The sequence below is a fragment of the Coptis chinensis genome, chromosome 7 (assembly GCF_015680905.1).
Source record: "Coptis chinensis isolate HL-2020 chromosome 7, ASM1568090v1, whole genome shotgun sequence".
Taxonomy (NCBI): Eukaryota; Viridiplantae; Streptophyta; class Magnoliopsida; order Ranunculales; family Ranunculaceae; genus Coptis; species Coptis chinensis.
Window position 1 is genome coordinate 12,231,293 of NC_141462.1, and position 12,433 is coordinate 12,243,725.

The window sequence follows — 12,433 nt, forward strand, 5'->3', positions numbered from 1 at the left end:
ATTGGTATAGTTTTTTAGAAGGATTTTTGGGAGAATTCCTTCTTACTTGTGTGGAAGAATATTATAGTGGGGAGTGAGTGTCTAGCAATTATTGTGGGGGTCGAAACGGCTTTACACAAAGGTTGGAAACAATTATGGGTAGAGTCCGATTTGAAGTTTAATCGGCCAAGGCTTTTGAGAATGACCGGATCCCTTGGGAATCGAGATGGTTGAGCTGCAAACTTGAAGTTCAATCCATCAAATTCACCGCAATTTGGCGAGAGGCCAATATCACTTCAGATGCACTTGCACGAGTTGGTGGTGGTTTGCAAACTCAAGATAAGTTCGTTTACCTTGGAAGACCAAGTTGGATTCACAAGTGGGAAGATCCTTTCCAAGTCTTCTACAGGTTTAAATGAATTATAACTAGATTTAGGTCTGACTTGGCTAGAATATGGTGTATGGCAGTCTGTTGCCTACACTAATCATTTTTGTACTCTTTCCCCTTTCTTTTAATACAATTTAAGCTTACCTAGCAAAAAAAAAATGGATAAAAATGTAAATGACTAACCTAGTTGGAACAAAATTTTGCTAAATGAAATTTTTAGAGATTCCCAAATGAAATCTCAAAAGATTGTGACACTATAAAAAACATGTACTATGTCAAGAAAGTCAATAATCCCCTTTTATTCCCATACTACACTCTCCTACAATAACACCTCTCCACAGCCACCATAACCACATTATCTCACATTGAGTTGTTTACCACAATAACTAAATGATTTCTCTTCTCATTTTCAGACTGCATGTCTTAGCTGCCTAGCTAATACAAAAAGTATAATCTATTGATAGTCTAATTTTTTGTATATTTTTAGATGTCAGCACTACGAGTTTAGACCAACTGTTGAGAAACCACTTAAATGGTAGAATTTGACAACTATGTCAATGTTGCAACGATCAATGTGAATTATCCATTGAAAGATCATTGATGTTTTCCCGAAGATTTGGTTATTCAACTTGGGCTTTGGATTTCTAGTGATAGCAAAAATTATGGCACAGTTGGTTAGTTGGTTATCCAACGTGACTTAATTTCCATTTATATATTGGACACCAGGTACATTTGTACATTTATGTTTTTCCTTTTAATATAAAAATTAATGAATATAATATAAAGTTGAACATTGTTAATTTCTTCATGTTATAGGTCAGATATCATCTCCATAAAATTATTGTGCACGAGGGGGATGAGAAACATGGCAACTACTTGTGCCATGTGCACATTGAGGAGAAAAATTGGGTTGAAATTAATAATGACTTAGTAAATTATTTTATTTTTAAACAAATAAAAAGTACAAAATAAATAGTCTAACTAAAATATTGTTTTCAGGTTAGAACTTATAATTGGCAAAGCAATCTTATGTGCTCATCTACACAACATATGAAGAGGTTTGCGAGCCCATGGAGACGCAAAAGAAAACTGAAAAAGTGAGGAAAGAAAGAATAGTGTTGTCAGTTTATGAGGTCGAAGCTTTGGTTGTTGCAGTTGAGAAGCACATACCTGGGCACAAGTAAAGGAACATGCATTCCAAGACTGGGAGAGAGACAACATTCATATCAAGTATAAGTGGAGTTTGTTAAATATATCTTTCTATTCCTAACATAAAAGATTAAAGTGGTGAACAAACAAAAATGTTACTTCAAATTTTAACATAGAATTCGGTTGTACTTTAAGGTCTCTCATCTTATCATGTTTACATAAGAACTCATTGAGTTTTTATATTATTTTTTTGTTAACCAAAAAAAAAAAACATACAACAAAAACAACACATTATGATTGCATGTAAAAAGTTTGTGGGATTTTTTTTTAAAGGAATAATGACGTGTTTATGAAGAATGGAAAGACTTTGTTTTGTTTGATTTCTTAATTCTAGGTTTGGGTCTCAGTTAGTAAGTTTTAACTAAGATTTAGTTGAGATGTGATTATTTGTTAGTTGGGTCACCCCTAGATAAATTTGGTTGTGATTTACCATTGTGCTTACCTTTAACGTTAGTTACTTTGTTATTCTCATTTATTGTTTTTTTTTTCTTTCTAAACAAAACAAATAAAACGATATAAATTCCAACTAAAAAACTACATGGAAAGCTTTGTTTTGGAAAATGTCACCCACTATCATTTTAGTTTACTATTGTTTATCGGTTTTTGGAGATCCTTTGAAGTTTGAATGATATTTAACATTTAACCCTATATTAGTAATATAGGGTATTTTTCTTATTGAAATTTTCAATACCAACATACATTTCATACTATGAGTCTACCTATATAAACCCTAGAATTTAAAAACCTTACAATCTTTATAAGTTTTGGAGTTTGTAGTCATAGAAAGATTGTATGCGGTGAAGTTATCTTTTTTTGTTTGATGCGAAACTCAAAATAATTGAAGTGTAATGTTTATTTGGATGTAACTTACAATCTTAGTAAGTGTATCAATAAAGATGTACACTTACCGAGATAGTCTATAAGAAACCTTATGTTGTCTTATGTTATCTTGACAAGACATCTCGATGGTTTGGACCTGTTGAGTTTTTAACAAGAGAACAAAATACTTCAATGTAAATTGCCTCGATGGTTGAGTTGGCTCTCGTCATACAACGGAATGTAGTTAATTTACCATACCACTTTATAATTAAAAATGGTAAAGTTTGTTGTTTTCAATTAAAACAAAACAAACACATTTATATGAGAAGGCAAAGAAGAAGGTGTGAAGTCTTTGAAAATAAGGGGGGCAACAGGAGGTTGCAACAAGTTACTCTTGATATGGTTGGGTGTGCTCAACACAAAACATATTTTTTAAGACAATATATATATATATATTTATTTATTTATTTATTTTTTTTGAGTCTGCCAAACACAAAATGGAAGGTGCCCAAGTAATTTAAAAAAAATACCAAATGTAGTATAAGAAAATAAAATTTGAAGAGCTAACACCTTGCCTAACCTACACTCGTCATATCGGAATATTTCGTTCGTCTCCCCATCACAAGTCACCTATATTATTTAAAGGGTACCCGTCCTCATTCTTATGTCACTCCACACAAAAACAGTTTAACCAATACTAGTCCACTCTTGAAAACTAATAAACTTTCCACTCCATTCATTCACTTGATCATTCATCTTCAATAATTCCCAAAACCCTAGATTCTTCCCCTCCTGCGCACTTTAGCAAAAACCCAGCGCATTTTAGCTACTGCCAATGTCAGAGGATTTTGTAATCCAGTTTTCTACGAAATCGAATTCATCGAATCAGTCAGACCCATCTCTTCCAAACAAGTTAGCTATGCTTGAAGCTAGAATGGTTGGCAAGAGTGCCTCGAATACGAACACTCCTCTTCAGTCCACTTGGCCGTCTATCAGCTCAGTGAAAGCTGGTGATGTAATGGAGCCGTCTACTTCTAGTGATTCTGATGACGATGTCAGTATTACTGTTTACCTAATTAGTTTACAATGCCATATATACATTATATATTTATATTGATGCTCTGTTATGCCCTTGGAATTTTAGGTTGGAGGGGAGTTTCTTATACAGGCAAATACTCAAAAGAGACAGAAACTTGATGAGGATGATCACTCAACTGCTTCTAACTCAAAGCTCTCTGAGGTATTGCGTCTATTCGTTATTACCTAATCTGTTGTGATTATAGATGGATTGTATAATAACACAGACTTAAATTCAGACAGTAAGCGAAGCAAGACTGAACATTGTGGAAAATGTGGATGTAAAATCTGGTATAGAAGATTCAAATAGAAAGAAACAAGGTCGTGGTAGGGGACGCTCGGGTACGGGAAGGGGGCGTGGATCAAGGGGTAATGATCAAGCTCGTCCGCAAGTCTCTTCTTCGACAAGTTCACTATCGAATGGTCACATTGAGAACTCTTTGCACAAGGTATACATTTACTACCATGAAGTCATGAACTGATTTAACTAATGTGAGTCTCCTTTGGGTTTCATCTAACTAGTGTTGGATAAGTTTGGGCCTCAAGAATTTATACAAGAATTCACCATCTTTATAAATATATCAGAATTTCTCTCAGAGTCACATGGTCAGATATAACTCACTGGACTCGTACAGGCCTCATGCATTTCTTTCAAAGTAAAGAAAAATGAAAGATCTAGTGACCATAGGGAACTGAGACGTTCCTTTATCTTTTTATGTTTTTTTCCACTTTTCAAAATACCAGATCAACACACATTCACATTTCTGAGTATCTAGTGACTATGGGGAACTGAGGCGTTCTCTTGAAATAATAGAATGCACATTATTCAACAAATCCTTGTCCCAAGTATTTGTATTTGACTACTTGTGTTTTTGTTTCTTACTTTCTTGTGCATTTTGTTTGCACCAATCAATATCTTACATATTGACCGTCTCTATCAATATATAAGTTTGTATACATATGATTGATGGGTTCAAGTTCTTCCATTCCCAACTTTACCAGAATGATATGATCAAGAACTTATTCAATACATTTGTCATGTAACATATATGCGACTGAGCATGATGGTTTGTTGTCCACACATTTTTACCAATAAAAAAAAAGCATGATGGTTTGAAGCGAAGAATGTTTTCTGTTGGACATATTACTATAATCACCTTGGTTCTTTATTCAACATGTTAATTTCAAAACATTGAGGATCATTTTCTACTTCTGGCAGGAGACTCGTCCTATAGATCACTTTGTGAAGGATGATTTGACTTCTCGAGAGGTATTATCTCTTGTAATTTTTCTTATAATAACTTTCCATACCATTCACCATCATGCTACACATTGATTGACCTATATCTTTAATTCGCTAGAAGCTTTTAAAAGGAACTTCTCTCCTTTGTACAATGAGCTTGAAAATTTGACTTTTCTTCCTTTTGTTTATCCACTTTTACTGGAAATAGGAGGAAATGGCATCCTTGCGTGCAAAAGTTGCATCTTTAGAAGAAGATCTGCGTAGATCACGTCAAGAAATGTCTGATCATCAGCAGCTTTCTCGTCAATTAGAAAAGGTGTCCATTTTTCTTTTCATATTGCTTGCATTTGGGAAGTTCTTAATCCCTCTATAATTTTAATTTATTCGGATTTGTTTATATGGCCAGGAATTGAAAGACGTCAAAGATCAAGAGCAGCAAATGAAGCCCAAGGTACTACTTCTGCAGCTTAGAGCTTTTCAAATGGAATTCCTCTATTTTCGTGATTTGTGCTTAACTAGGGTTGATATCATGATTTAGCATGCTGAATCATGTACCTTTTCTTCTTAAATCTTAGTAGTTTGCTGTGATCCTTAATTATAGGCTCAAAGTTTGGTGTCTAGGATTTTACTCCCTATTTTGAAAGTTTTCCTCTATCACCAACTTGACGCCTTCTGTTTAGGGAAAAGCTAAATTACAATGGCACGGATACACACGGATACGAAGTGTTTGACGTCAAAATATCAAAACTTTAGGTTTATCACATACAATATGTGTCTATACCGTGGCCGATACGAACACATATCCCGTATCTGACACAGATTATTTTTTAAATATGGAGTGTCCTGTAACATAGGGAAAAAGTTGTTACATGATCCCATCAGTATTCTATGATAAGCGCTTGTTTGTATACTGTTAATTTCTAAACATTTACTAAAAGGGTATCTACTAATCCAACGTTGTCCATTCTATTTGAATAACTTTGACTGGCATGTTCATAGCAAAAATCGTTGAGAATGCTTATCTTCTGTTAGTACGTTTCTTACTTAGAGTAGGCATTATTGTCCTCTTTAATGAAACTTATCTTGCGTGTCAGTTTGTGCTTGGAAAATTTCACTTATAATTGGTTGGCCTGTTTGTCAACTCTGATGCAGAGAGTAAAAGTAATATCTGATCTGTTAATATCCGTTTCAAAAGCCGAGAGACAAGAAGCAAGGGCAAAAGTACGACACGATTCTTTGAGGCTTGGCAATGTGGGAGTGATCAGGTAGAGTCCGTTACGATGTTATGATAACAAGGGGAGAGTAATCTTAAAAGTTAACTCACATTATGCGTTGATTTCTACAGTTCTAGTGTCTTATTTTACGGACCCTATGGGAACTGAACAGTGATTCTATGATAAAATCCTGGCTCACCATCTGTTCATTTCAATATCTTTATCCTGCAAGTTCATCCCCATCCGTGTAGTTGAGGACGTTCTCTATTTCTTTGGCCCGTACAAGTATTTTGAATCACTTATTTCTTTAGAGAGTTTTGGGATTTTCCCTCTTGTACCAAACAAAGAAATTGCACGGTCATTTAAATTTGAAACATGCTAATGATGATGCAAATGCATTTTTTTTCCTGCTAGATTAGTGAACACCAAGAAAAATATGCTCAATAGCCAAATCTTTTCGGCTGTTTCTAGTAACAAAAGCACTTTAAAAGACAACTTATCTTATTCAGATTCAAGTCTTTTTGCACTTTCAATGTGCTTGTTGTCTAGTAAGCATCAGTATCACTGACTTTACTATTTTTTTCTGCTTCTATGTGTGCCATCCTCTAATTGCAGAGCTGGAACAATTATTTCTGAGACATGGGAGGATGGGCAAGCACTGAAGGATCTGAATTCTCATCTGGTATGTTATTTTCAGCCCTTTGTTTTTCTCTAACAGTTAGGAAGTCTACTCACATGCCTGACTCAGGTTCTATTCATATATATATATATATATATATATTATTTTTCTGAAAATATTATTCTTGAAGGTGAGAAAACCTTTTGAAATCATATTTTTATCTTGATGCTGGGTGATTATAGCTTTAGAAATGAGTTTTCCAGATGATGAAATGTATCCAAGATTAGGATCTCAATGAATGAGTGGCATGGTTCTGATATACAGTCTGAAATTGATCACATCTTGAGTGGTTTAGGAGTTGTACTGTAGTAGTTTAGATGGATGGTATGAAAGAGATTCTATTAGATGTAGTTTCCATGTGAACCAGGTTTTTGAGATTTTTTCATTGTTCTGGTTGGCTCCCTGATATGATCTGACACACACCCAATCATATAAGGATACACTATTACTCTTTTCCCTTGCTTCTTGAGGCATCATGTACTTGGAGCAGTTCCACTAAAGCTTTCTGCCCTCCTGTATGCATTTGTTTTTTTCATGAAGTTTTCTATCCCAAATGCAAGTTTTCTCTGTCATTCCATCACTTCTACTTGCACTGAATTCAAGATACCCGGGGATAATTAAATTCAAATCTCTCAAACTAGTACTTGGGAGTTTTTTTGCATTCTACTCACTTAGCTAGTCTTGCACGCACAACATTGTGGCGAATATATCATCATTAATAAAACAGAACTGATGATGTAAGAAGACATGACAAATTGACATCTGTTTTTTTTTTTTTTTCATTAATATTATTATTATTATTATTATGTTATGTTATTTTGTTTTTGTTTATTTATTTTTCCCTAGAAACAATTGTTGGAAACAAAGGAGACTATCGAGCGGCACCGGAAATCATTGAAAAAACGACAATCTGGTATGTTGTCTCTACCCCCTCCCTCACATTCTATCCTCTTCTCAATGTGATCAATGTATTGCCTTTTCTCCTTTTTTGTATTGGGGGATTAACTTCTTGTTTGGAGGGTTTTGTGGTGACTGTGGCTTAGTAGAACCAAAAGGTCACTGTCAAATTTAAATATTTGAGTCAGGAATCATATGAATTGTAGCGAAATATTTTTTAAACATAGTTTTTCCCTTTTCCTATTACGGATAGTTACCTTTTGTCTTTCTTACGAAATCGTAGCTCTTCCATTGTTCTATGATCGCTAATGACAGGTTCTAATATATTAATATTTTATCTTCTTCCTTGAAGATAAGGGAGATGGAAGTGATGCTGAAACAGTACCAGAGGAAGACTTCCTCATTCAGGATGAGATATGTAAATCCCGTCTGGCAAGCATCAAACGCGTAAGATTGCTTCCGGCTTTCTTGGACTTGTAATCTGTAGGTTTGCTGTCGTTAACCATTTTGATGCATTTATTCAGGAAGAGGAAATCTTTTTGCGAGAGAGGGATCGCTATGAACTTGAGAAGGGAAGGCTTATCCGTGAGATGAAGCGTATAAGAGATGAAGATGGGTCCCGTTTTAATAATTATCAAATTTTGAATCACCGATATGCTCTCTTAAACCTTCTTGGGAAGGGAGGCTTCAGTGAGGTTTACAAGGTTCGACTCCCCTGCTCATTTCCTGTTGTTCTTCCAATAATACTAGGAGAGTTTTTGAATTATCAGTCAGTCTTATGAGAAGTATTTAAGTATATAATTGCTGACAGAAATCTGTTTGTCCTCTAATTTTAGGAGGACTTTTGAATTATTAGTCAGTTTTGTGAGAACTATATAAGGAAATATTTGCTGACATAAATCTGTTGCAAGTATGTGTTCTCTTTTCTGAGAGCCTTGAAACCATATAATTTAGTTCTGAAAAACGTCTATGGGTTCCCCCACTGGTTGGGAACCATTCTGCAGTTATTAGTTTGCCTATATACAGGTATTTACATTTTTGCAGTGATTTGAAGTGGGTACTTTCAAGCAGGCATATGATCTGGTGGAGTATAGATATGTTGCATGCAAGCTTCACGGTTTGAATGCTCAATGGAGTGAAGAGAAGAAACAGAGTTATATACGCCATGCAATTCGGGAATATAACATCCACAAGTCCTTGGTGCATCGTCATATTGTCCGATTGTGGGACATCTTTGAGATAGACCAGAACACATTTTGCACCGTCTTGGATTATTGCAGCGGTAAAATATCACACCATCAATTTTTCCATTTGTCTTTGTAGGTTCAGAAAGTGAAGAGGGAAAATGTGTACATGTTTCTTGTGAAGTGAATATCATTGAAGAATCATGCTATTCGTAGATTTTGATTTTGCGCATGTTGGTTATTTGTGTCTCAGGTAAAGATCTTGATGCAGTTCTAAAAGCAACGCCAATACTGCCTGAGAGAGAGGCCAAAATTGTAATTGTTCAGATATTTCAAGGCCTTGTATATTTGAACAAGAGACAGCAGAAGATTATCCATTATGATTTGAAGCCTGGAAATGTTCTCTTTGATGAGGTTGGTGTTGCAAAAGTGACGGATTTTGGTCTAAGCAAGATAGTGGAGGATAACGTCGGATCCCAAGGCATGGAATTAACTTCTCAGGGTGCTGGTACATATTGGTGAGTGGTGCATCACATGGCTTTAAGAATGGAGGGTGATTTATAAGTGTTATTTCCTGTTAAAAATTTGTAGGCGCTGAGGGAAAAAAACAACTCTTTTGCTCTTCCCACTTACTCTTGACATGTAAAATATCTTAGCTTCAGTTTCTAACATTTGGAATGTAGTTAGTTGGGAACTTGTTTTAGGGGTCGTCATAGGGGCGTAATTTTAGAACGGACATTAGGATTTGGGAGGTGTCTGGTCCTCCAGTACATAACTGGTTGCACCATGAAAGTGAGATTTTCTTTCACATTTGTATCTTTTTACATCCTAATCAATAAATTTTAGTTATAAAAAAAACACTTTCTTTATATATATGAAATATTTCAAGTTTCAAAAAGTGAAGAACTTATTCTGTCTTGTTGTGATGAATAAGTTCTTTCCGTTCGTATGCCATGAATGTGTTCTTGTAGTGTTACTGTTCTTATTTTTTGGAGTTGCTCACTTTATAACATCATGTTTTATTTGCAAGTTCAGGTACTTGCCGCCAGAATGTTTTGAGCTTAGCAAGACACCACTAATATCATCAAAGGTCAGTTTCCAGAAAATGATTGTATGGGTATATTGTGACTTAGGATTAGTAAGACGTGCTGCTTGGAATTCCTTCCAGTGTTACTCCCCTTCTCTGTGACCTCTTAAAGTTCAATGTATAATAAATTTAACGAAAGGATATTTATTAACTATTTGTAACTTTAATTAAGCATTTGCGCGTAAGCTTATTTTGTTTTTAAAATTAATTAATTATTAAAATTATTTTTATTATCTGGGCCACTGTCCAAGTGTTGGGCTTCTTTTGGATGCCATGTAACTCGAGTCGAGCAGTCTTTAGTTACCAGAAGATTAGTTGTGTGCTAAGAAGCATAAGCTTGTATGCCCCTACCACAGTACGCTTTGAGCATTTGCATGAAGCACACTGTCGTTTGCAGCATACGTCTCTCAAGGGAAAATTGTGGTCAAATATCCTTTTTTTTTCACATTTATCACCTACACCTATTTTACGGGGCTAGTAAATTTGAGAAGGATGAAAGGAACTAGCAATTGAAGTAGGGTGCTGAGCTTATCATTACTATTTTTTTTTTCAACACCCTCTCCAAGCAAAACCTATAGAACTATAGTTGAACTACTTGGTGTTACCGAGCAAAAAAAGAAGGAAAACTACTTGGTGTTTAGAGTTCCTAAAATTGAAAGCTGGTAGTATAGATGACTCAGTCCTGGTTTGATTTCAACGCACACTATTTTCACCCTCAGTGTATCAGTCTTGACGTTTTGTTTTTAAAATGATTAACCCTAGCGTGTTAACTGTACTCTGGTAACAGGTTGATGTTTGGTCTGCTGGTGTTCTGTTTTACCAAATGCTCTTTGGCAAACGCCCTTTTGGACATGACCAAACACAGGAGCGGATACTCCGTGAAGACACTATCATCAAAGCACGCAAGGTTGAGTTCCCTTCACGGCCTGCTGTGTCAAATGAGGCAAAGGTTAGTTCTTCTACCCCTGAATAGTTTGGACTGAAGATGATGGTTATCTATTTCATGTGTCGGTCTTAATTATTCATGCTTATTAGAAAGAAAGAAAGATTGTGTGTGTGGGGGGGGGGGGACTGTGGATGTCACTCTGGTTAATTAGAATTGCGTTCCTTCTGTATTAGGGTGTGCATACGAACTGGGTTTATGCTTCGTATGTACATGGTACTAATATACGTTACTTCAACCTGTCTGATAAGGTGCCCGTGTAGTTCTCTTACTGGATAGGCCTGCAATCTGGTTTGGGGCTTTAGAGCTGATCTAGAATACATTTAAGTCTGTATTGGGTTATAGCTGTCCATTTAATAGATATTATAGCATTTTCTGGAACTGTGCAGGATCTAATACGCCGATGTTTAACTTATAACCAAGCAGAAAGGCCTGATGTTCTAAGCATTGCTCAAGATCCCTATCTTTCTTACACCAAGAAGGATAGAAAGACAGATAACTGAAGGGACAAAGGGTACAGATTTAACATTTTATTTATTTTCTTGTAAAATTTCAAGTTACTTGAATGAAATTTTGTAAATGCCAGAAAGCTCTTATGCTTCTCATTCTGTTTCTTTCCCCATTATTATTTTCCTGTTCTCCTTTGGGGAAGTGTGATTGTATCATGTATATTGTGTATTGTTCTTTATCAGATTTGTTATTTTCTTCTGTTTTGTTAAGGTCTCAATGAATGGCTTCTTACTAGGGACATTTTTGTTTGCAAAGCTAATGATTTCGTTAGTTAAAAAGTTTAAGACTAGGGTTAACAAGGATTACCCCCCACTAGATAAGCCACTAGAATTGAAATTAGGGTCTCCCCCTTAACATCCAAGTCAACTTCAGTTGGCTGTTAAGTGTAATTTGGGGAGGGGGATTAATACTAGTTAACCCTTAAAATCTGTTAAGTGTAATTTGGGGAGGGGGATTAATACGAGTTAACCCTTAAAATTAAAGGAGGGATAATCATTCAGAAGGGTAACACGCTCCCGTAGGTGGACTGAAAACGCTTTTTCTGGGATTGTAATTTTAAAGATGATATCAATCCAAATGAGTTAGGGCTGAGCTTCAGATGCGAATAAATTAGAGCCGAGCCTTAGTAGCTTGGATAGATTACCTTGTAAAATAGTATTTAAGACAGGATAAGTAAGGGGGTATTTGGATTCTATTTATTTATTGCAAAAAAGTGTTTATTAGTAAAAAAATAAATGCTTCTATTTAAAAAAAATAGTTTTTCATCCAAAAAACACTTTTTGGTTTCAAAAACTTGTTTTATGATAATTAAGTAAAATTTGTTTTTCAAATTAAAAAACTGTTTTTTTTAAGGGAAACACTTTTGGCGCTAAAAGCATAATGTTAAATCTGATTTGATAAAATAGTTTTTAAGAAAAATTACAATTAAAAACTGTTTTTAGAATAAAAATTTTTTTATAAAAATTTTTTTTAAGAAAAAATGGACCAAACACCCACTAAAACTTCTGTACGTTCAAGCCCGGTTTCGTTTATTAGACTGAGCCCTGAAGTCTATTTAGGTTCGGCTCATATGATTAGGTTTTAGTTCTGACTTATGAGTTGGCTGACGTACATGACACTAACACTATTAGTCGCGAAGCAGTCGAAATAGAATATGATGACTAAGCAAAAATAATTTTTCTTGTTTAGTTGGGCTGCTTATTTT

General features: G+C 35.1%; 1 protein-coding gene across 2 annotated transcripts; it reads left to right on the top strand.

Moving 5' to 3' along the window:
• The first annotated feature begins 2,939 nt into the window (after positions 1 to 2,939).
• On the top strand, positions 2,940 to 11,432 carry TSL (Protein kinase superfamily protein). Of its 2 annotated transcripts, none has more exons than XM_086571320.1 (16): positions 2,940 to 3,449; positions 3,540 to 3,635; positions 3,712 to 3,921; positions 4,692 to 4,742; positions 4,924 to 5,031; positions 5,122 to 5,166; positions 5,868 to 5,980; positions 6,545 to 6,611; positions 7,455 to 7,521; positions 7,858 to 7,952; positions 8,030 to 8,209; positions 8,577 to 8,787; positions 8,943 to 9,207; positions 9,725 to 9,779; positions 10,564 to 10,725; positions 11,109 to 11,432. In XM_086571320.1, exons 1-16 carry the CDS (start codon positions 3,231 to 3,233, stop codon positions 11,220 to 11,222), a joined length of 2,058 nt encoding a protein of 685 aa, XP_086427446.1. In that variant the 5' UTR covers positions 2,940 to 3,230; the 3' UTR covers positions 11,223 to 11,432. The 2 variants fall into 2 exon arrangements, with proteins under 2 accessions (XP_086427446.1, XP_086427447.1); XM_086571321.1 differs by having other exon boundaries at positions 2,969 to 3,449; positions 11,146 to 11,432.
• The last annotated feature ends 1,001 nt before the right edge of the window (positions 11,433 to 12,433 follow it).